Below are 24,461 nucleotides of genomic sequence, written 5' to 3'. Positions count from 1 at the left end.
CCACTGGAATAAATATTTCTTCTCTATCGTCACGCGCTGTGGAAAATGTTTGTGATTGGCTGTCGTTTCAGGAAGTGCAAATTGGATTAAGTTAGCCGACTAATAATCGGCACTGCAAAACGCATGAAACTCAGAACAGGATTTTAAGGTAATTTAATAGACGTTATTAATGCCATGAGTAGAAATGTCACTGCACTTGTTTGATATAATGATGATTTGAATTAGGTTGTTATTTATGACCAAGCATGTTAAAATCTCATTTAAATCGATATTTATGTCAGACTTGTGCACAGCAGTCAGTCACCCCACTTGTGTTAACAGTTCCTCCTGATTGCTCCATCACCTCTCTGTTGCTTCATCCTGTCACAGTGCCACAGTGACAATGGCGGGCAGAAGAGTGGTGTCTTTCCCGTCCTCCGCAGAGCTCGGTCCGGCGTTGGCCAGTCTGGTGACGTCCCGGGCAGAGAAGGCCATTTCCTCCCGGGGCAGGTTCACCCTTGGCCTGTCAGGAGGGAGCCTTGTGTCCATGTTGAGCAAAGAGCTGCTTGCTCTGCCTCAGCTGGACTGCAGCAAGTGGCTCTTTGCCTTTTGTGACGAGAGACTGGTCCCCTTCAATGACCCAGAGAGCACCTATGGTCTGTACCAGGTGGGTCACACTTAGGACTGAATTATACATTATTGCAAATGCAAACCTTTTAAAGCTGAAAGAAAACTGTATTTCTTGTTTCAGAAAGCCTTATTTTCTAAGGTCAACATTGCAGGTAGTGGTGTTCTGGCGATAGATCCATCTCTACCCGTGGCTGAGTGTGCTGAGGATTACTGCAGGAAGCTTAAAGATGTAGGAGGAAATAAAAACTATAACCCCCATTCCATGTATTTTCTTAGTACTCATCATTCTTGTATGTCCTATTGAATCCCACAGGCCTTTCCGGGGGAGACTATTCCAGTGTTTGACTTGTTACTGCTCGGTATGGGACCTGATGGACATACCTGTTCCCTCTTCCCAGATCACATTCTTTTAGAGGTAAAGACCAAGTACAAATGCAGTATTTAATGTTTTAGTTTTTTTTTTATGTGTTTGTTTTGGACTTACTTAAGTTTTACTAACTGCCTGGTCAAATGTATCTGAGGTTATTTACATGCTGGGCTGAATCTACATATACCCAGGTCTCTGTCTGTATTGTGCTTCTTCAAATTATACATTGCATGTAAATTAAGACTTTAAATAATAAAGGTCACCCCCCTAACATCATAGGCCACAATTCTCATGATCATTACATTCATTTAAATAACCATATGTACCACATGTAACTGTGTAACAGGATACCATCCATGTTATTTTTCCATAAAGAAAGACTAATTAATTATATAAGTTTACAATGAAGATGCACATTTGCTAGCCTTTTCATATTCATATCATTTGCTCATTCATATCAAATGTATATGATGGGTTGTATTTGCATTGTATTGTATTTTCAATTAATGACACCATTCCAGTCCTATTCGTTTTGTTAACATCTTGACCCAGTTTAGATTTTGCTTTAATTTTAAGACCTTCAGTTCCCACACACAGATTTAATTTTTTTCTTTAAAACTTAGCAAGACTTCTTGCAATAGGCTTGTGGTTCAAGTCTATAAACGCATCACACATGTGAAACAACAGAGCATCTCAAATTTGCCAACAGATCTGTAAATTTGGGGTAATAAAATATAGAAACATGGTTATTTCAGTGTAAGAATATGAAGCATGTTATTCAGGCAAAGGTTTGACTGTGACCTACTAATCAGAGCCAAGTGGGCGTTGGGGACCTTTGAAGTGGTCTCTTGTCCCCTATTTTACAAATGTATATTTTCTGTACACTGCAAGACACTCCCTCCAGTACGTATAGATTTTTATAGATCCAGGCCAGCGGATTTAAACCTTGTGGTTGTTGAATGTCAGCGCTTGTTACATGCTTATGGTAATTCACATGGTATACTGTTACAGTGCAGGTTTTGTTTGTGGCTCTCACATTTGGTGACTGCACTCATTAAATGTGATAGATGGTGACTCTGGGTTTTCTCTTATTTTAGGAAAATCAAAAGATTGTGGCCCCCATCAGCGATTCTCCCAAACCTCCACCACAGAGAGTAACTATGACCTTTCCAACTGTGAACGCTGCTCGCTGTGTGGCGTTTGTATCCACTGGAGGAAGCAAAGCAACCATTTTAAAGGTAAGTGAGAATAGTAAATGCCATGTATGCCTGTCATTAAAACTCATCACAGACACAGGAATAAAAAAAGGTTTTAATTTAACCCTTAAAGTTAAAACTGTAGCCATGTTCTTGCAGGAAGTGCTGGAGGGCAGAGAGGGTCCCGCACTGCCGGCAGCTCGTGTTGTCCCACAGAGCGGTGAGCTGTTCTGGCTTGTTGATGACCCAGCTGCGGCCTCCTTAACTTTACAAGTGGAAAGACCTGGTTCAGGGGCCAAACTATAGCACTAATCACAGCCCATCAGACTCTAGACTTGGGAACAGTAAGCCTAAGGTGGAAACATTCCTTGTGTAAAATAGATCAACATTATTCCATAAGAAGATAGTGATTGTTTGTAAAAAAATTTTTATGTCATTAAAAGAATTCAATGCATTTACTATTGAGTTACATTTTCTTTGTCACTGCCATACTAAAAATGATAACTAGTATCAATGCCGTATTTTATTTTTCTTATTTGTTTAAATTTTTGACAGCTGTGAGGCCTACGCTATTATGTACACAAAAACAGGATTCCATAAATTCGTTTTTTTTTTTAAATGGCTATTTAATTCGATGTTCATTTTTGTAAATTCTTGCTATATTTCGAGTGTAATTTCAACCTACTCCCACAATGCATTTTGTCCATCATTTTTGTCCAACATTTTGTATTATAAAATATTTTTTAGAAAACAGAACGTGCCAATGTTCTCCATCAAACTGAGAGCCATGGGCCCATCCCCTTTAACCACAGCCCGCCCCTTAAAGGCTCCACTGCGCAGTGTTGTCACTTTTTAAGGAGGTGCGGTTCAGGTTTTATCCGCTGTGATGACCGCGCTCTGTTAAGCGTGTTATGTTTACCGTTAGCGGGTCTCTTGTCTAGTCACGGTTCAGTTTAGTTGTTTATTTTTGCTATGCACGGTCTTGCCTGGCTGCTCGTGGCCCTGTCATGCAGCGGTCCGACCCGCGGGTACTTCTCGGAGGAGCGTTGGAGCCCCGAGTCTCCGCTGCTGGCTCCCCGGGTCCTAGTCGCTCTCATCTGTAGAAACTCGGAGCACTCTCTGCCTTATTTCCTCGGTACCATTGACCGGCTAAACTATCCCAAGGACAGAATGGCGTTGTGGTAAGTCATTGTAATACAGTAAAGTAAAACCATGCTCTGTGCACGTTAGAAAATCATTAGTCAAACACTGTTGCGCAAAACCTGGTAAGAGAATAGAGAAGTGGTTATCTCACTTCTCCCCAAAAGTGGGGAAGGGGACAGACGTGAAGTGTGTAGTGTCTTCATCTGTATACGTGGAGGGGAGGTGACGAGTTCACGAGGATGGACCTATGTATGGACCTACACATGAAATATTAACAAATTTGGATCATGTCTGAACAGGCCATAAATGTCCAATCCCATTCCGACAACAAGCATGTAGTGATGATGGAAGGGGTGGGTCTTTTTGGATTTTTGCATCAATGTAGCGGCACATTATATTGCTATGTTGTTACAGTATTTTTTCTTAAATTAAACAAAACAGAAAAAAGCGAAACAATTACTTTTAAAATGACACTTAAGACACATATTTACACAGGTACCCACACATTCAAACGAAGGGTGTCCACTGTTCGATCCCCTTTAATCTTATTATGTTGCTTTATATATAAGTTTTATTGTTAATCATTTACTTTTGTTAGATAAAGTTTAGTCCACAACTTCCTAAAATCCTAAAACCATAGTGTGAATATGCAAACACTAGTGCAATGTTATAAACACTGCACACTGAGGTTTGGAGCTTTTCTTGTAAACTAAATACTGAATTCAGAAATGGACAAACTGTCATTTAAATCTTTTACAGTTGCAATTATGCATAATTTCAGCTTTGAGCCATATACTGATTAAGCTGCTTTAAACATATACCCACACACTGGAAGCTAAAGTAAGGTTTATACTAATATTTATTTGAGATCAACATTGTTAGGGTTGTGTGTGGGGTCATACAGACAGATGGAGAGATGACAGGGATGTTTTAGCAAGAAGCTGCTGTTTTCTCACGAAGGCACGTGAAATCTTTGACTACACTTTGACTTGGCTGTTTTCCACTTGGCTGAAACTCTGAAGGCAGTTTTTGCTGTTTCACTCTTGGCATTGTAACATTTAATTTAAGATATTGCTCAAACCATAAACTGTGGATATAGAAGACTTTCTCTTCTTTTATACTGTGTGGAGTATCATTAACACTTGTGCCAGTTCCCAAAGCAAAAGACAAAAGGCTTGTGAAACGTGTACACACAAATGCAGCTATTGTTGTTCAAGTCACAGTATCATGTTGTCATTTGCTTGAACTCACTGCAGTACCTGCCTTCCTTAAATCCAATTTTCCGTATGTGTTTTTAGTGAATGTGCAATACTGATATATGTATTTTCATTTTCAGGGTGGCCACTGATCATAATGAAGACAACACTACAGATATTCTACGTGAATGGCTCACCAAAGTCCAAAACTTGTACCATTATGTGGAGTGGAGACCCAAAGAAGAGCCACAGTCAGTCCTTTTGATTTATACTGTTAGTAATACAACATTATACACTTAAATTTACAAACAAATGTTGGTTTTGTAGATTTTATGATGATGAAGAGGATGGGCCAAAGCAGTGGACAAACCAGCGTTATGAACATGTTATGAAGCTGCGTCAGGTCGCACTGGAGTCCGCTCGAGAGATGTGGGCAGACTATTTCTTGGTACGTATGAAATTATTAAGTAACGAAAATAATTATTTATTTCTTATGTAAATTACACAATAAGACAATTAGATCAACATTCTTATTATCATTATTGTCAGGAATGCTGTTTTAAACCAATACATGAGAAAAATGTCCTGTGTGGCAGTCCATCATGAGTATGCCAATTGCGAAAATACTGCTGATGTCAGCAGCATTCCCTCATGATTTGGTGCCAACTGTAGGCTCTGCTCAGTCCGAGGCTTTGTTTGACTTAATTCTGAGCTTTATTTTAGCAACTCTCGTCTTTTTTAATCAAACACCTAAACAGGAATGTGAATGCTCATATTCATCAAAGGCTAAAATACACTGTTTGACAGTGTCTGCTAATGTGTGCATTGTGCCTGTGGTAACTGCTGAACATTCTAACATAGTATGACATGTACATGTAGAACTCCCCCAGCATGATGTCACTGCTAAGTACTTCCAAATAGTTTGGAAATCAATGTTAATTTAGTACTTTTTGGGCCTTAGAAATAATTATATCTAGTAATGTTTTATTGTATGTTTTTCAGTTGGTGGACTGTGATAACCTCATCACTAATCCTGATGTATTGTGGAAACTCATGAAAGAGAATAAAACCATAGTTGCTCCGATGCTCGAGTCTCGTGCTGCTTATTCAAACTTCTGGTGTGGCATGACCTCACAGGTAATCACAGCATTCACTTAGCTTTACCTTTCAGTTTGTTTCTTCATATTGTGACCCTATCGTGACCTATATTTTCAGGGTTATTATAAGCGTACGCCGGCCTACCTGCCAATGAGGAAGCAGATACGAAAGGGTTGTTTTGCTGTGCCAATGGTTCACTCCACGTTTCTAATAGACTTGAGGAAAGAAGCATCCAGACAGCTGGCTTTTCATCCACCACACCCAGAATACAGCTGGGCTTTTGATGACATAATTGTGTTTGCCTATTCAGCTCGGATGGCAGGTGCATTCACATGACAAAACACAACATTTTGTAATTGTTTTATTGTGAAATCTAACTAACAGTTTTGTTCTTTTTCCTCAGATGTTCAAATGTTTGTATGTAACAAAGAAACATATGGTTACTTCCCTGTGCCTTTGCGATCCCATAATACTCTGCTAGATGAGGCTGACAGTTTCTTGCATACCCTTCTTGAAGTTAATGGTAAGGATGAAACATTTTATTTTAACTTTTTCTAGCTTTTCTACAACAATCTGGCATAACGTTCTGACCATTTAGATAACATTAGTTGTAATGTTGTATTAGCATTAGCATAGCAATTAACATTCAGTTCGATTTTGCATTGCCTGCCACTTGTTAGAGGTGTACTGTGTAACATTTCTAGTGAAGGGTCTGCCATCTGCTTGTCTTCATGGTGATGTTATAGCTTTGCCTGGGGTGTTCCACAGCATGGAGTGAAACAAATATATCTTGTATTTTTTCAATTATTTCTTTGTTAGTTTTTATTTCTCAAAACTACCACAAAACATTATTACTGTGAGTGGGCCCACTTCTTCACAGATCTGACCTGTAACTTGGCCTTAGTGATGTGGCTACTTATCGCTATGGAGCTAGTTAAATTAAATGCCATACTGTAGACAATTTCAGGGAAAAAAACAATAACATTTACATGAAGTCAAGCAGGTGGAGGAACCTCTACCAGAAAAGTTACATAATTCACCTTTTCTTTGAGCGGTTTTGACATCTGCAGACCTTTAGCACCATAGCTACACTTAGCAATTATTTGCATAACTGTACTATACATGAAATGTCATGCAGGATTCTTATCTTAGACTTTTATTGATCCCCAATGGAAATTATTTGGACACAGTAGGTCACACATCACAATATATTATAATAACAAAAAACAACAATATTAATGGTAATAATAAAATCTAAAGTGGCAAACATTAGCAAAAAAGTATTATTATTTACCATATTATTTCTACTTTCATTTGCTTTGTCCTGTGAGAATACTGTGCATGGTCACTCAGTGTATTTAGACCATTTCTGCATCCATCTTCCTTCTCATTGAACAGTGCGCCACCCTCCTGTGATGCGGACTAAGTACTTACCAGCTCCTGTTAAACGACCCGACAAAATGGGTTTTGATGAGGTGAGTATAAAGAAGAGATGTGAAGATGGACTCTGCAAAAATTGCTTTTTTCTAAATCTATGCCTCCACTTGCTTTGAGGAGTATATCATGATGTTGTTTTTTTACTTTTGTCCAGGTTTTTATGATAAATTTAAAGAGACGTACAGATCGCAGAGATCGCATGTTAAGGACATTGCACCAACAAGAGATCGACTGTAAAATCATTGCAGCTGTTGATGGAAAGTAAGTAAAATCTTAAAGGTTCATTGTGTAACATTTCTGGTGGAGGGTCCATCAAATGCTTGTTTCCACTGAGATGTTATTTCTTTATCTGGAATGTTTCACAGTATGGTATTAAACCTTTCTATCTTCGTGGAGACTTGAACCAGATCAAGTTACAGGTCAGATCTGTGGAGAGGCAACTTCGCTCTCAGTCAGAGTGTTTTTCTAGGTTTTTTTGAGCTATAAAACCACCTGTAGTTGGAAAAATGTAAGATAAAGCTGTAGAGTCATACTGTGGAACATTCCTGGCAGAGCAATGACATATCCTTAAAAATGAGCAGGTGATGGATTCTAGACCAAAAGTTACATAGTGCACCTTTAGGCCAAAGTCAAATTTTAAAAAATGGATTTGGTGCTGGTCACAAGCCCAAATATACAAAGCAGTGCCTTTCAGAAGAACCATTACCATAATCCCATTTAAAACAATTTGTAAATCCTGGACTAGAAGATGTAGAAAGTTGGAGTGGGAAAACACCTCATTTGTTCATCAAAATTAAAAGCTGTTTTGTCACATTGTGGCTGTAATTTTCAGAGCAATGAATACAAGTGAAGTCCATGCTCTGGGGATCCATATGCTGCCTGGATACAGTGACCCCTATCATGGCCGCCCCCTGACCAAGGGGGAGCTTGGATGCTTCCTCTCTCACTACAACATCTGGAAGGAGGTTTGTAAGCATTATGTATTTGCCAGGTATAGTTTAAAATAATGATTAGTAAAACAGATGTGGATGATTTTTTTAGATTGTGGAACGGGGTCTTCAGACTTCTCTGGTGATAGAGGATGACCTGCGTTTTGAGGTGTTTTTTAAAAGACGCCTTATGAACCTAATGAGTGAAGTGGAGAAGGAAGGCTTGGACTGGGACCTCATGTAAGATTGGACACAAACTTACTATATACACACTCTTTCTAAATTGTCTTACTTGTAATTATGTTACTATAATATGCATCTTTGTATTTTTGTCTAGACTTAAAAGAAACATACCTGATTTCAAACCATAAATCAGAAACTTTTTTTTACTTTGGACCGTTAACCCCAATCACATAGTTCTTTCTGCCAGTCATGATACAGAAACAACATATTCTAATGCAGTTGTTTCCTCATAGTTGTCATTCGTCTTTGCCAACTTATTTTTTCTCTCTCTTTATGATGCACCATGACAGGGAAACAGCTGTCTGGGATAGTGTCAGGCAGTTGTTTTCACATAATTCTTAGTGAAAAATGTGTCTGATTGTACAAATCTGGTGCTCCTGCTAGTAGCTCCTCTATTAGTTATTACCCAAAATGCTTTGCAATATGTACCATTAATGTCTTTCAGTCTCATTTATCTGCATTAACATCTGCATAATGTAAAGAGCATTTATCTTGACTAGAAGACATTTAAGTACAGACTGTTTTAATATATTTGATGTGCTTGTGTCTTCTAGTTACATTGGCAGGAAGAGGATGCAAATTGATCACAGAGAGAAAGCAGTGCCTAATATACACAACTTGGTGGAGGCGGACTACTCTTATTGGACGCTGGGTTATATGATGTCCTTACAAGGAGCTCAGAAGCTTTTAAGAGCTGAACCACTATCAAAGGTTTTACCAGTTGACGAGTTTCTACCAATCATGTATAACAAACATCCTGTGTAAGTGCAACTAATTCATTTTTATGTCAGCATTACCAAAGCATTCAGAATTTAATTAAAATTTTGTCTCAGGTCTGACTACATGGAGCAGTTTGAGAACAGAGACCTGAAGGCGTTTTCCGCAGAGCCTCTTCTAGTGTATCCAACGCACTATACTGGTGAGGATGGCTATGTTAGTGACACAGAGACCTCCACTGTTTGGGACAATGACAAAGTGCCAACAGACTGGGACAGGGCTCGTGCAGGAAAGACTGGGGAGCAGCAGGAAATCAGCACAGAAGCCCAAAACTCAGATGTGCTCCAGTCTTCTCTCGACAGCACAGCCCGGGATGAACTATGAAAGCATGTGAAATGTATAAATATGCAGAAGCAAGGCACATTTAGTTTGTGTACCTTTTTCATGTGAGGTCTGAGGTTTTTAAAAATGTGACTTTTTCCATGTTTATTTCATTTTGTAAACAAAAGAGAAGGTACTAGACTTGTCATTTGAAATGGCATTTGCAGTGCCCACCTATATCTGTCATACAGAAGTAGTCTTTTTTTATTATCATGATTGCTTTGCATTTCAGTTTATATGATTAACACTCCACTGGAATGCTATTTATTTGGTTTACAACTGACTTTATGTAGGCATGTCTGTCTTGAATAAATCCATAACAAATTTATTGATCATTGTTTCTCTTCTCTACAAAATATTTACATATTTTTCTATCATACCTTTTGAGAACTAGTGCACATTGCCTAGTCATCTGGTGTCATTTAGCTGTCGACATGTGTGAAAAACCACAGCGCACTAAACTGGATGCGAGGGAGTGTGCTTTCAGCAGTCTTTTCAGCATAGTGTATACTCTCCAGACTCTCTACATCTTGATTAGTGTGAACAGTTATAAAAAAAAAACGCTGGAGGTTTGGCTTTAAAGCCCCGATTCTCCTCTGATGTGGCTAGATCTCCCAAAGTGGGTGTAATTGTATCCACCCAGCTGTTAATTTAAGTTACCAACATGATCCACAGTAGAGCTGAACTGAGTAAAGTGTTATAAAATGAAATTATACCTCAAGATTGACAAAGGTACAAAAGATTGATGCAGGGAATTTTCAAAGAAGGCATTCCCAGTACAGTCATGCTTATTTTATTTATATCTTGCAAGTAATTTCATCTTTTCAAGTGATGGTACAACAGGGGGCGCATTTCTCATATCTACCAGGTACACACTAAACGTGGATCCATATTTGCCCAAACAAACTCCGAGGTAACAGAGGCTCAATGAATGTTGAGGTAAGATGACAGAGGTGAGATACTCTTTAATAATGTGATGTGACTACTACAGTTACGATTTATTTTTACGCACACATCTGATCAGAATTTGCTGCACAAATAAAGACTAAAAATGAAGAAAAACTGACCCAAAGATGCGATGTTGTATTGTTGCTATATTTTTTTTGCATCATACACAGATCACTCTCATCTTTCATGTCAATAATATACTGCTGTAGAGTTCTTCTAATAGGCTGATGTAGTTCGTTTTTTTTTCCACTCTTTCAATAAAGAGCGATGATAACTTCACAACACAAGATGTCGCTGTAGAACTTATTTTAGACATTACAAATTGTATGTACACGTAATTCGTCAAGTTCAAGGCACAATTCCCCACCCCTCTATTAGTAGGCTTCTTTTCACATTACTCTTGTTATTTATCATAATCAGAAAGTCTGCCTAAATATTTAAATTTTACTAAGAAAATGACTTCAAAATGCCATGGCACCTTGTCTGTGTAATAGGTGGGGCCACCACAGTTGCCTTGAAGATGCACTTCCTCTTCTCTGACTGTTGCAGATGTAGAAGCATTGGCCAACCACTAAAGCTCATGTAGGCCACAGGGCAAAGACAGCAGCCACCTCACATCTGTAATTTAGAAATGTACAATGCAGATAGCTGAAGGCACCTTATCTGATAGTTTAAAAGGCAAAATCTAAATGAAGATGAGGTGTGACTAGAGCGGCTTGGGTCTCTGTTCTAGTGGCTGTAGGAATGGAAGAGGACCAAGGGCCAAGCAGTGATGTCTCCCAAACAACAGGTAGGCTTGTGTATTTTTATGACAGTAGGCCTAGTTTAATGATTTATGTCTGATTTACATTTGAGTATATTTTAATAAAACAATTCTGTAGTTATGTTTTACGTTTCCTCACATCCTCTTGTTTATTGCCCTGTATATCCAAAATATTATCAAGAGCATAACTTAGAAAACCTGTGTAAAAAGTAAAAACATGTTAACTGTAAGTGCTATTCTGGTATAATTCAATGAAACTCTGACAAAACAAGTGCTTTTGTGCTCTTTATGGGATGTGACACAAACTGTGAACAGGATGTGGTTTACCGAAGAGAGAGAAGCAGAAAGAGTAGTGAGATTGCTTTTTGCCTTTTATTTGTAGCTTGTATTTCAAGCAGAAGTAACAGGATCAACTGAAGTGCATCGCAGTTCATTGGTTTATTATTGTATCATTTATTTATTCGTATGATTGACATCTTTGACATATTATTCAACATATGGCTTTTTATATTATAAGATCTGTTTGCACATCGTCTAACTATCTGCAGTTTATTGAGCGCTGCAGTCAGAAGTTTCTTCACTGAGAGTTTAATTAAAGGTCCTATATTACGCAAAATGGTCTTGTGAGCTTTAAGCTATGTTACTTCCTCAGAAACATACCTGCAGTTGTGTCATTTACACATGTTTGAGTAATCCTTTATTTTTGGTCTCACTACATCTCCAAAGCTCAAAATGCTTGTGATGTTGTGTAGTGGTAGTTTTCAAGTTAACAGCTATCTCATACCTTTAGTTCAGTAGAGATGGGCAACTCCAGGGCTGAAATCATCCAAATGATTGTAGTGAAGGTGGAGATTGAGTTTAAAAACACAGTGGAGCACTTCCTGTATTACTGAATGTTTTCTGTGTGAGAGAAGAACTCAGCCAAAATATGCAGGGTTTGCGTGTTAAATATGCGTGCGTGAAACAAAACACAACTCCACGTATGTTTTTGATGAGGAAATAACATTATAAAATAGATCTGAATAATATTGGCCCTTCCCACACAGCATTAATATAGGCAGTGAGCATATGGGTTCACATTTGTTAATGATAATAATAAGGTATTCAAATATGTAGCCATCAAAGTAAAATATTTTTATTTTTTATTTTTCATGGCATCCTGAACTGCTGCCCATACAGTGTCAGCCTTGTTACTAACCAATCACTGTCCAGCATACAGGGCCTTTCCCACCTCCGGCCCGTAGTTGAAGGGACTGTCATAGCCGCCCACAACCCCCAAAATACTGTGTGATTCTTTTGTGTGTATGTATATATATATATATATATATATATATATATATATATATATTATATATATATTTATTTTTTTTTTTTTTTTTTTTTTTTTTTTTTTTTTTCAGAGGTGAAGAAAGCATCTCGTAAATCTGACACCAAGAGGTACAGTGAGATCCTCAGGGACTTTGATAAGTTTGAACTGTCTTTGCTCTGCAAGTAAGTAATTTTCTGCTGTAGTAAAACTGTAATATGTATGCTTGCTTGGTAGCACTGGTGTACCTACATTCCAAATGATAAGGTGAAAAGAAAGTTTTACATTTTTAAAACAGAAATGCATTAACTTCGGCTGAACTATTGTTCGATGTAATAGTAGTTTACATCGTACAGTAGTGTTTCATATACGTCTGTTCACTGGGACAGGAATAGGTCTAAATATGTGTAACCTGCTTTAGAAGTATTAGAAATCATTTTAGCTGTAGCATAGAAAATTACAACATGACATGAGGTAACTTAACACCAAACAGGTTTAAATACATTTACTTAATAATGTGCGATATGTTTGTCTCCAAGTGTGCTTTGCCTGGAATGTTCCACAGTATGGCATATAAATTCCACCTATTTCCATGGGAACAAGCAGGTAACACGACCATGCCAAGTTACAAGTCAGATATACGGAGAGGATTATTTTTGCCAAATACCTGTAGTTGAATATATGCAGATAAGTTTAAAGCCATACTGTGGAACACTGTATACAGAGCAGTTACAACTTCATGAAGACAGACAGTGGTGGATCATCAACCTAAAGTTACATATTTAAGTACCATTAAGTAAAACATTGGTAGCTCATTTCTCTATTGTGTCTTTATTTAACCTTACAAGTATCTGTTTGTATTCAGTGCAGGGGAGGATCTTCTGGCTGATATTGATTCACCAAATGTTGAAAATACTGAGTCCGAAGAGCCAAATGCAGAGCCAAATGAGGAGCCTGTAAGAAATCACTACTTACTTCTTGATAATAAAAATGATAAGATGTTATGTACTGTTTAAATATGATTTAGAAAATGAGTTCTGCTTCCTTCCAGCCAAATGAAGATCCATCAAATGACGATGAACCTGAAGTAGATCAGAACAACCCAGGTAAGTTTTAACATTATTGTAAATATTCTTAAGTACTTTTTATAGCACATGTTACTAAAATCATGGCATCTTGAGATGACTTGCAAGTCACTATTTTAGTTTTAAGGTGTTTCAGCATAATTAGTTGGCATTTGTAACTGCCCTGTAGTAACCAGATTAGTTTAAACCTGAGGATTTAAAGTGAGGACAGCTGCTCTTCGTTTTTACCTAAGCATAAGAACAACAACAAACACATTAGAAAATCAAAACAATGTTTGTGAAAAGTGATAATGGGCGTGTTAGTGTGCCATTATATTATGTAGGTCAAACAATGCATTGATTAAAAACTGATGACAGGTCAGTGGAAAATGCTAAATTAACAACAAATATACTCAAACTGACATGGCATAAATTAAAGGTGTACTATGTAACGTTTCTGGTGGAGGGTCTGCCAATTGCTTGTCTCTATAAGGTACTGCTTTGATTGGAATGTTCCACAGTATGGCAATAAACTTATCTTCAGCTACAGGTGGGTGTTTTATTGCAAAGAAAATACAGTGAAAAATATGCGTTCTTACTGTGAGTGGGATTACCTCTCCACAGGTCTGTAATTTAGCCTTGTGGTGTCTTCTTTTTAATGCCGTACTTTGGAACATTCAAGATGAAATTAAAAGAAAAAACACAGAGAGACAAGCACTTGGTAAATCCTCCTGCAGTAAAGTTACAAAGTGCACCATTAAAATACTTTGTTTTTTTATACTGCATAGACAGTAGAGCCGTGCTTTCCAATTTAAGCTTGATCCTGTGTCTTGTGCGAGCTTGGGAATATCTTAAAGCCAGCTCACCTCACGCAGTCACACTCCAGGAGGTAAACCTTTACTCACAGCTAAAGCCTGCCTGCCACAATCTGGAACAGTGTAATCCCTGAACAGAGTGCATGAAGCTATGGCTCTGAAGACACATAACCCTACTGGGATTTCTGAAACTTGAGACATTTCACCAGCTATAGGAAGTCAACCTGGGGCTCAACGTACACGTGGATTTATGAGGAATATAGTACCTTCTTTCAACTTTTCCTTTTGGTGTGGATAGACATGCAAATTTTTGGACAGTTTTGGTAAAGGTGAATCATGCTTGTATGCCTGGATGATTTCAAAGGGAAGTTGTTTTGTCACATCCTCTTTTGCTGCTTGCTTTATCAGCTAAACCGTACTTGGAAGTAGACAACCGGCTGTTAGCAGAAGTTGAAATGCTAGTCATATATATATATATAACAAGTGAACAAATGTGCTAAAATGACCTACTGCAGAAAGTGGTAGGAGTTCTTTCTATGTATATCAAGACCACAGGCTACCTCCCACATAAAGGAAAATCCCCAGTGATGATCATATCAACTGGCCGTGTATGTATGACTCTTTGTGACTGAAAACAAGTGAACAGGTGAAAGAGGGAGGGGCTCAGAGAGGAAGAGGGACACGGGAAGTCAACAAGAGTTTTGCCTTTAACACAAATCAACTATCAACACGCTTTTGACAACTATAACAAGTATTGAATTTCTGTTTGCAAGAAGATACGCTACTGACACTTTGTGGATTCTACTGATTTTGATTTGAAGACTATGACTTGCAATTTGGAGAGTTTATTTCCTGTTCTGGGTTTGTGCATGTTTTCCATTTTCCATTTTGGCTTGTTGTTGTCTAAAATCAAACTGGTTGGCACTGGTAGACATCAGTACCAACATCCCTGGGTTTAAAGCTCAGAGACGTCACAGTGATGTTGATGTACTCCCTCTCAGCCCAGGAGGCAGACCTGGCCCTGTGCCGCTGTGAGGATGGAGTGGAGACCGCCCTGCAGTACGCCAAAGTGTGGTGCCGTTACGCCAAGGACCTCCTCAACTGGATGGAGAAGCGGCTCAGTCTGGGTAAGTGCAGACAAAAAATATACATTAAAAAAAGTTTACTTTTTTGACCTTAGAAATTGAAATGCTTTATTTTTTGCTTCAAAATTTGTCACATTTATTAATTTTATTAATCTATCTTATGGATAGATTTTAACTTGAAATATTTATATAGTCGATATAATTATCAATTAACCTTATCATTTTGACATTCCTAAAGGAGCTGTTTTTTGTAAAATAAATTGTAAGGAGAGTTGTAATTTAAGCCAGTTACAGCAAGTGACAAATTAGCCAATCAAAGAAACATTACCATTTCACTAAATATTGTGGTTGCAGAGGTTGTCTAATATATCTTAGATTTGCCCAGTGCTCCACTGCCACAGTTTGGTTATATGTTATGTGGGCAGCATCACATTAAAAATACTACACTGGCAAATAGGGATTTTCACTGTGTTTAAACATTTGCATTTTGTTTAGAAAGTTACAGTGACATAACCTGTTGAGATTACTTTGCATAACTGTACAAAAAAGGCAAGTGGGTTGACTTTTGGAGACTACTATCACAAAGGAGGTTGTCCCAAAAAGCTCTTCATGCCACATACAAACTTCTGGTTAAAATGTAATTTCTATTTTGTCCTTTACAACTTAATGGCAATTGAATTAATCTATTTATGTTTTTTACAGAGCAAGAATTTGCAAAGAATGTTATAAAGGCAGCTGAAGGAGCCAAAACCACAGTAGCACAACAGGTATTAAATACATGTTTTTCAATAATATCTCCATTGGGACAAACAGGTGGTGTACCCTTCACCAGAAAAGTCACATAGTGCCTTTTTTCCAAAAAAATAATAAATAAATAAATTTGAATGTTTTTAGACATAAACATTAATTAACATATGATTTCTTATTTAAAGGAAATGATGCCCCTGCAGTATATTTTCACAATGGCTTTTGAGCAAGACATCAAAAATAGTCTCACAGCAAGAAAAATGTCCGACTTGATACAACACCGCTGTTACCAGGTAGACTTTGCGTCACACTACAAGCCAAATAATGACAAAATATTGCATGTCTCTTCTGATTGATGGTCCTCATTTCTCTTCACTGTCCCACAGGCCTTGTCGGCAAAGAGAAATGAGATTGACAAGTGGCGCCGGGAGTTCAAAGAGCAGTGGGCACGAGAACAGCGCAAAATGGTAAATGTTCAATTAGGCCCATTGTATCTGAAAATGAAACCAGATTCTAGCCTTATACAGCTGTACAGACCTGTTTTAGTCCTAGTCTGATCCCAGTTTAGTGATGATGTAGTCTTGGTTCTTGTCCAGGTTTAGATCAGCATTTAGGGTGCTCTCACACTTGTCCCTATTGGGCTCTGGTTTGAGCCCAGTTTAGTCCTGATAACAGACCTGGTTTGTTTCTGCTCTAGTTCAGGATTAAACATTTGAATTTTTTTCAGATTTAGTCCAAATTTTTATGTGGTGTATATACAAGTGTGAATGCACCCTAATTTACTCCTTAACTAGATGTAAATCAGATGTTGGTCATAATGAGAAAACTACCTAATTCAAAACAACTTTAGATTTTTTAAATAAAATAAACTAGACCTGCATACAACAGTTTGAGATCCACTGGATTAGTATATTTATATTACTATACATTTCTGTCATTGTATTTGTCTGTCTGTTGACTTTGTTGTTATCAGAATGACACAGTGACGGCTCTCAGAAAAGCTCGGCATCAGTACTTCCAACGCTGTGAAGAACTGGAAAAGGCAAAAGCTATCAGCGCAAAAGCAACTGACGACGCCACTGGCACCAAGACTCTGGACAAGAGGCGGAAATCTAAGGATGAAGCACAAACTAAAGTAACCCATAGCATATACTTTAAAATCTTTATTATGTGGCTTTAATATTGTTTATGAAATGTATTTTTGTGAGTTAAAAATAGTTGTTTTTAATCAGGTCATGGAAGCAGAGCTCTTGTATCGTCAGTGTGTACATGATGCCGGGGTCCAACAGGGCGAGTTAGTGAAGGTCAAAGAGAGGATCATTTCACACATAAGAAAACTCATTTGTCAAGGAGATACTGTGCTTAAAGAGGTAACTAGATGCACATTACAGTGTTATTTATGACTTTTTTACACACAGATGTACTGGTGCAATATATATATATATATATATATATATATATATATATATATATAATTTTATTTTTTTACCAGGAACTCTTTTAATCAGTCTTTTTAATTATTCCTATTGTATGGAACTGATGTATTTTATTATTATTTATTATTTAACCTATGAGCTTTTTGCTATCCGTAGTTAATAAGGTGGTCAAAACAGATGAGTTACAAATCCATACTAAAATTTGAACTGAAACTAGATACTCATTTGTAATATGAATGCTGAACTTTCTGCTCTTTATAAGAACTAGTATATAGCTACTAGTAAAAGTATGTAGAAAGATTATATTCTATTGTAAAATTAGTTTTTTACTTGTGATTGTGGTATTGAAACCTGTATTATTGTTTCTTTCTCTTAGTAACCAAACTGAGTATTTTGTGCACTATCATGACAACAACACTAGAAGCATGACAGTGTCTATTGTCTGACACTTTGTTTCATATGATTTTATGTATAATACTCTGTTATTGAATTTCAAATTGATAAGTTAAAACTGTTGCTTCCTTTAGGCCACAGTAAACATGTTTTACTACCAGCGACAGCAGACTGAGCAGGTGCCTCTGGGCTATCACAACCTTGAGCTTACATCTCGGTCACTGGAGCCCGGAGAGCCATACCTCCTGTATATTCTCGGCAAACCACGCCAAGATCAACCCCCACAAGTCTTCACCTTCCAGGAATATTTCTCTCAAGGCAAAGGGTACGCAAATTACAGAATTACAGTAAACATTATAATACTAAATATTATGTTTCTACTCACCAAAAAAGTGAATGTGCTTTGTAATGTTTTGTTTTGTTTTTTTTTTTGGCAAAAGGAACAAACGGAAAACTAGCAATCCCCTCTCAACTGTGATGGACCCCTATCCTGTTGCAGATGAAGGAAGTAAGTATCAAATTAATTAACACATTCATCCACTTTTATGTACCTTCCTGTTGCCTTGCTTTAACTACAACAAAATCATTTAAATTTGATCTGGTAATTTATAATCTGTTGAAAAAGGAATTTGACAATTGCAAGCCATTACATTCTGTTTTTACATATTGTGTAATGATTTAGGTTTTTACAATAATCTTTTTCTTTTTCTGTGCTAGGGAGATCTGTGCACAGTGATTGTGACAGCTTTGGAGGAAGTCAGGAGTCCCTGTCCAGCCCTGGTAGACTTAACTTATTTACCCACTTGATATCATTAAAATAAAATGTAAACTCTAACCATTATTTACCTTTTCATTTAAGGTCACGTTAGCAGAAGATTACCCAAAACTGGATCCACTTTAACTGTTTCATCAGATGATGTGGATGAGCGAGACCTGGCATCTGAACCAGGTTTGAATTTCCAATCCTATAGTTTTCATTTAATATTGTTGAGAATGTAATTAAATGCAAACTATCATTAATGTTTTCTGCAGAGGGTCTCATTGATTCTCCATGCAAATCACGTCCTCTTTCTCGAGCTGCCTTGACCCACCGACTCAGAAAGATGAAGAGCAAAATGGTCAAATGTAAACAGTGTGATAACTACATTGTTGTGAATGGAGTTGAATGTGAAGAGGTACGTATAGTAATGTGCATATGATGGGCTTTTGTGTTTTTCTAAATAATTTCTTTATGGGATAGTACTTGTGGTAAATGATTATAGTTTAAAATTTTACGTCAGCAAGCAGTCAGTGAAGAAACGTTGGGGAAATAGTTGAGAAATACAGGAAGTAGCACTGCTTTGAAAAGGAAACCTATCATCAGTATTATTTGTTTAGAGTATGGTTGCTAAGAACATGGAATTACCTCAACTTATGTCACATCTGCTGTTCATATTCAACCACCTTCACAAACATGTCAAACTAGGAAAAATGCATCAGAATTTTACACGTGTGTGTGTGCATGTGCGTGTGCGTGTGTAGTTTTGATTTGAGTGTGGAGAGAGGGGTGAGGTGTGGGAGGGTTTTTTTTTTCTCAATTTTTTTTCTTTTTCTCTATTTTTGTTTTTTCAATCAAAAAAATATCTTTTGTTGTTTATATTTATTGGCACTTTTTTTTTTTTACTAATGCTAACCTTTTCCTGTTATATTTTATAGTGTAGTTTGGCCTTGCATAGAAAGTGTATGGAGATTTGCCAGCTGGAGTGTGAACATGCAAAGGGCACAGTTTTCGGAATAGACTTATCACTTTTGCCCCGGGACAAACCAGACGAGGTCCCCTTTGTGGTGCTGCGCTGCATCTCTGAGATTGAGAGTCGAGCTCTCTCTGTTCAGGTGAATAACTAATTTTAGACAACATTTAGTTTTGATGTGTGTGGCAGTGGCTATGTTTACATTTACACCAGAAATCTGATCATTATCTAATTTCTGAAATGCCTTGTAAAAATGTATGTGTTGATAAGAAAAAAAATGCAAAAAGGGCAAACTAATGAGGGAAAACCAATGAAAGAAAAAAACTGTTAAAGATTTATTATTATTTTAAAATGTTTTGTACAAATTCCACAGACAGACACCAGGTGTTTTAGTGGTCAGATTTCTCTAGTGCAAATAAACACATACACATCAGACCTAATTCTAGGGTTATCTGATTATTCTTATCTGTTTTTGTGCCCACTGTTTGTATGTGTGATTTAGGGGGTGTACCGCGTGAGTGGGTCCAAGCCTCGCATTCAAAAGCTGTGCCAGGCTTTTGAGGAGCAGAAGGAGCTGGTGGATCTCTCCGACCTGTCTCCACACGATATTACTTCAATTCTAAAACACTTTTTCAAAGAGGTACTTCTTTTTGTATATATTTGTGTATGTTTTGTTTTGTATGTAATGTATTTCTGTAGTATGTGTGGAAGTTTTTATTTCACGCTATCATGCTCAGCTGTGAACAAGAGCAGTTTATTGTATTAACCACATAATATTGTGAGAGAGCAAAAGAGGTACATAAAACGTTTTCTTATCATCTTATTGCAAGCATTATATTCTGTTTTGAGACATTATTTCTATCATCTGTAGGATCAGATCACATTGTCAATTGTACCACTTTTGTAAGACGTTTTAAGCTTGTCTTAGTATCTTGCACTTTCTAACTTTCTAAAATCTACCCTAGCAATACATTATAATCAACTTTTTATGGATATCACTATTACAGATAATTTGTATATTATTCAGTGGTGGAAAAGGAGGACTCAGATTTATTACTGATGTAAAAAAAAATTAAAAAAATAAAATACAGATAACAGGGCAAAAGGATAATCAAGGAAAAATATCACATGAAAAAAATATAAATAAATAAAGTATTAATGTACCTGTTTAAAAATGCCCTCAAAATAAAAAGTAAAAGTATTTTCATTTTTAAATATTTTTAGAAGACTTCACATGTAGTGATTTTAATAAAGATTTGAGCTGAACTTTGTTCAACAGAAACAATTATATTTTATCTGTTTTATTTATATATTTTGTGTTTTCTCATGATTTTTAGCAGGTCTCAGACAATCATAAAAATACTTTTACTTTTCAGTCCTGTTCAAAAATGTAATGGAGTAGAAACTACAGATATCTGCTCTCAAATGTAGTGAAGTAAAAGCAAAAAATATCCAAAATGTACTTAAGTAAAATACAGATATCTTAAGGGTGAATTGTGTAATTTTTGTAGTTGGGGATCCGTCTAAAGCTTTTCTCCTTGGACATGTTATTGCTTTGTCTAGAATGTTCCACAGTATGGTATTAAACCTTTCTATCTTCATGGAGACCAAACCAGATCAAGTTAGAGGTCAAATCTGTGGAGAGGCGACCCCTCCCAGTCAGAATGTCTGGTTTTCTGGGTATTTTTGAGCAATAAAACCACCAATAACTGAATAAATGTAAGGTAGAGCTGTTTAATGTCATACTGTGGAACATTCCATGAAGAAAAACAGGTGACAGACCCTCCACCAAAAAATTACATAGTGCATCTTAAATACAGTACTTTACTTCATTATGTTCCACCTCTGGTATTACTGACTGTTGTATGCAATCCCTATTTGTTACAGCTTCCTCGACCTTTACTCACTTTTGAGCTGTACAACGACTTCATTGACATGGGGAAGACAATTCAGCATCTGAGCGAAAGGCAGCAACCTCCAGACACTAATGAGATCATGGATGTCATCACCAGCCTACAGAGTATTTTAAACAAACTCCCAGCATACTGTTACAACACTCTGCAGCATTTGGTGTTTCACCTGCAAAAGTAAGAATCTACCTCTGCATTTTCACTGAATATATGTACATATGGAAAGCTGGGGATATTAATTAATGGTAGTTTTGTATTGCTCATTTCAGTTTGAGCATGTTAAGCCTTGATTCTGGTTTGCTTCTGTTATTGTCCTGGGTCAAGTCCTGGTTTAGTTCTGGTTTAGTTTTGGTTCATACCTAGTTTAGTCCTGGGTTTTCCCTGGAGTTTAGTTTTGGTTCTGTCCTGGTTTGGTCCTGGTTTAGTTCTAGTTTTGTCCTGGTTTACTCCTAGTTTAACCCAATCCTAACCCTGGGTTAATCCTGGTTAAGTCTGGGTTTAGTCCTGTTTTATTCCTGGTTTATCTTAGTGTTCTTTAGTCTTGTTGTACTCCTAGATTATAACCTGGAATAATTTTGTTCTCACTGATTCTTTGAAAATTCTGATTATGCATTAGTTTAGTAATAGTACCCCTTCATTACACATCCACAAAAATAACTTAAAATCTTACATGACTTCTCCACTTTCCCCACAGAGTTTCAGAGAACACAGAAAATAAAATGTGTGCCAGTAATTTGGGTATCGTATTTGGACCTACACTACTGCGCCCTACAGAGGCCTCAGACACCATGCTTGCACTGCAGGAGACCAGCTACCAAGCTCTTCTCATCGAATTTCTTATCACACATCACAATAAAGTTTTTGGGGTTCAAGATCGCTCCTGTACACCTCTTCCTCCAGTACCAAATGCTCCGCTTCCACAAACTCCGCCCAGAGCTTCTTGCCCTTTAGAACAAGAGGAATTTACCCGCCCACACTCTTTAGAGGTAAAAAATTATAAGCTTTATCTTCTTTCTATGTAAATAACTGTACAGCTGCTGCTTTCTGCCACTAACTTCTTCTGCCTCTATTCTCCCTTTATTTTAGTTATAATATTTTCAAAAATGCCTGGCAACCCATACAAGTTGGATCAGGTTGAATTATCTCCTACTTAAGACAATAACAATATAAACCAATGTCATTTCAACAGACTCGTAAATTCAAGAGAGATTCAAGCGAGGGTTATATATCTGACAAATCTTCCTCCAATGAGGCAATGGACCAGCTCAGCCCTGAAGTCAATAACAGCGCAGGTAGGCGGGGCTTAGTACAATAGCCAGTAGTCTTAGAGTGGTCTTTTAGTCTGCATTTGTTTGGTTTACAACACAAGGTAAAACTAGGCCACTTCTCTTGCTGCACCAGATATTTTCAGATCAGGATAGAGTTTCAGGCACTTGTCTTTTTTCTTACACTCTAAATGTTATACTTGCAACTTTAGACTACTTCTTTGTTCTTTATTTTTTTCTTGCTTGTAAACTTATTTTGTTGCATTTCTTGCTTTGGCATTTTAGGCCTAACCTGCTGTGAGTCTTTAATCAAGAATAATGTGGGAGATTCTTTACATTACCAAACAAATAACCAACATAAGATATAGGTTTAAGAAGTTATGAGAGCTGATTTATCGTTTATAATTTGAAAAAACAAAACGCTCACACACATGCACTCACATTTTGCTGGGACAAAACAATAAAATAGTTATTACTTACAACAGCATATTGGACCAAAAAGCATTAGAGTTGTACTCTGTAACTTTTCTAGTCCCACAATTCTTGCCTGAAATGTTCTATACTATGGTATTAAACATATCTATCTCAATGGAGACAATGGGTATTTTTCATAAATAAAAAAACCTGGAAGGCAACATAAAGACTTTAATGCCATACTGTGGAACATTTCAAGCAAAGCAAAAAAAATGAATGAAAGAAAAGTTACAGTGCACCCCTAAAGACTTTCTAATGTTTTGTTTTGCCTGTTCTTTTTAAGTCCTGGCTTTGAAGGAGACAACAAATGAAACCAAGGATGATCCTGTACACACAGTATTTTCAAGCCAACCACACTATCGCTTTACCAGACAACCTGTGAAGTACCATCGTCATCATGGTAACCACAGCAACACTGGGCCCAGACACTCAAACCCCATCCCAAAACAGGAATCTGCCCCCTCCAGGAGCTGTCCAGGCAGCGCAGACAGCAGTCGCAGCTCATCTCCAGATCCATGGACACAAAGACCTCCAAAATCTGCCAACTCAAGGCTTTCACAACAGGGTGTTTTGGGAGCAGAGGGTAAACCAGATGCCCCGGTAAACCCTCGAGAAGTAGTGGAGTATATGCTAGGGCTGGACTCGAGAGTTTCAGTAAAAGTGGAGGCGCTGGGGCCTAAACATGATCTTAACAGGAATCAGAGACTGCCTGTTGATAAAGGACATGGTTTCGGTCACTTACCAAAACCTCCTCTTTTGATGGAACACATTGTGACCTCACCTGCCCAAAAAATCCTCTCCGGACTCAAGCTAAGGCGAAGCCACTCAGGCAAAGATGAACAACTCTTTGTATAAAAACATGCTTACAACATAGTGGTCCTGCCCTAATTGGAAACCTTATGTATTCATATGGCAATTTGTTTCTTTATCTTCAATGAAACCCAGTTGAAAAGTTTAAGTTGAGTGGTTTGAGCCTTTTCTACAATTCAAACAAATTATAGATTGTAATTCTCTCTGTGAGTTAAATGATCTTAATCCAACTGTATCGTAGCCAATGCGGTCTACAGTAGTACCTTCACTTTGCATGTGTCTTGAAGTAATGAAGGAGAGCTAAGAGTAGGCAGGTTGTTTTTACAGATTTCACTGTCAAACTGTCATGTGTTAGAAACTATTGCTGCATTGTGTAAATAAACATTGCTATAATAATGT

At 37.4% G+C, this 24,461-nt stretch overlaps 3 protein-coding genes across 6 annotated transcripts; all 3 read left to right on the top strand.

Annotated features, from left to right (window-relative positions):
* Positions 1-71: 71 nt before the first annotated feature.
* pgls (6-phosphogluconolactonase) lies at positions 72-2,630 on the top strand. Of its 2 annotated transcripts, none has more exons than XM_055152413.1 (6): positions 72-148; positions 370-646; positions 731-838; positions 923-1,024; positions 2,074-2,214; positions 2,332-2,630. In XM_055152413.1, the coding sequence occupies exons 2-6, from the start codon at positions 383-385 to the stop codon at positions 2,476-2,478; spliced, it is 762 nt and encodes a 253-aa protein (XP_055008388.1). In that variant the 5' UTR covers positions 72-148; positions 370-382; the 3' UTR covers positions 2,479-2,630. The 2 variants fall into 2 exon arrangements, with proteins under 2 accessions (XP_055008388.1, XP_020790458.1); XM_020934799.2 differs by having other exon boundaries at positions 81-148; positions 322-646.
* Positions 2,631-3,005: 375 nt separating this feature from the next.
* colgalt1a (collagen beta(1-O)galactosyltransferase 1a) lies at positions 3,006-9,644 on the top strand. Its single transcript, XM_020933498.2, has 12 exons — positions 3,006-3,353; positions 4,652-4,762; positions 4,839-4,959; positions 5,514-5,648; positions 5,727-5,931; positions 6,013-6,132; positions 7,008-7,084; positions 7,201-7,307; positions 7,879-8,011; positions 8,088-8,215; positions 8,773-8,979; positions 9,052-9,644. Exons 1-12 carry the CDS (start codon positions 3,145-3,147, stop codon positions 9,317-9,319), a joined length of 1,821 nt encoding a protein of 606 aa, XP_020789157.1. The 5' UTR covers positions 3,006-3,144; the 3' UTR covers positions 9,320-9,644.
* Positions 9,645-10,788: 1,144 nt separating this feature from the next.
* On the top strand, positions 10,789-24,458 carry gmip (GEM interacting protein). 3 transcript variants are annotated; one of them, XM_055152409.1, is made up of 21 exons: positions 10,789-11,054; positions 12,428-12,464; positions 13,199-13,289; positions 13,385-13,439; positions 15,214-15,339; positions 16,000-16,064; positions 16,230-16,337; positions 16,431-16,511; positions 17,018-17,179; positions 17,277-17,414; positions 18,008-18,198; positions 18,314-18,381; positions 18,591-18,653; positions 18,733-18,822; positions 18,906-19,048; positions 19,569-19,745; positions 20,106-20,243; positions 21,491-21,690; positions 22,208-22,499; positions 22,703-22,805; positions 23,536-24,458. In XM_055152409.1, the coding sequence occupies exons 1-21, from the start codon at positions 11,009-11,011 to the stop codon at positions 24,105-24,107; spliced, it is 2,946 nt and encodes a 981-aa protein (XP_055008384.1). In that variant the 5' UTR covers positions 10,789-11,008; the 3' UTR covers positions 24,108-24,458. The 3 variants fall into 3 exon arrangements, with proteins under 3 accessions (XP_055008384.1, XP_020789880.2, XP_055008385.1); XM_020934221.2 differs by having other exon boundaries at positions 12,428-12,518; XM_055152410.1 differs by lacking the exons at positions 10,789-11,054; positions 12,428-12,464; positions 13,199-13,289; positions 13,385-13,439 and adding an exon at positions 13,918-15,073.
* Positions 24,459-24,461: the final 3 nt, after the last annotated feature.

Source organism: Boleophthalmus pectinirostris, unplaced genomic scaffold (genome assembly GCF_026225935.1).
Source record: "Boleophthalmus pectinirostris isolate CB_2022bp ecotype Guang Dong unplaced genomic scaffold, ASM2622593v1 HiC_scaffold_17, whole genome shotgun sequence".
Taxonomy (NCBI): domain Eukaryota; kingdom Metazoa; phylum Chordata; class Actinopteri; order Gobiiformes; family Gobiidae; genus Boleophthalmus; species Boleophthalmus pectinirostris.
This window is presented reverse-complemented; position numbering and strand designations above follow the sequence as displayed.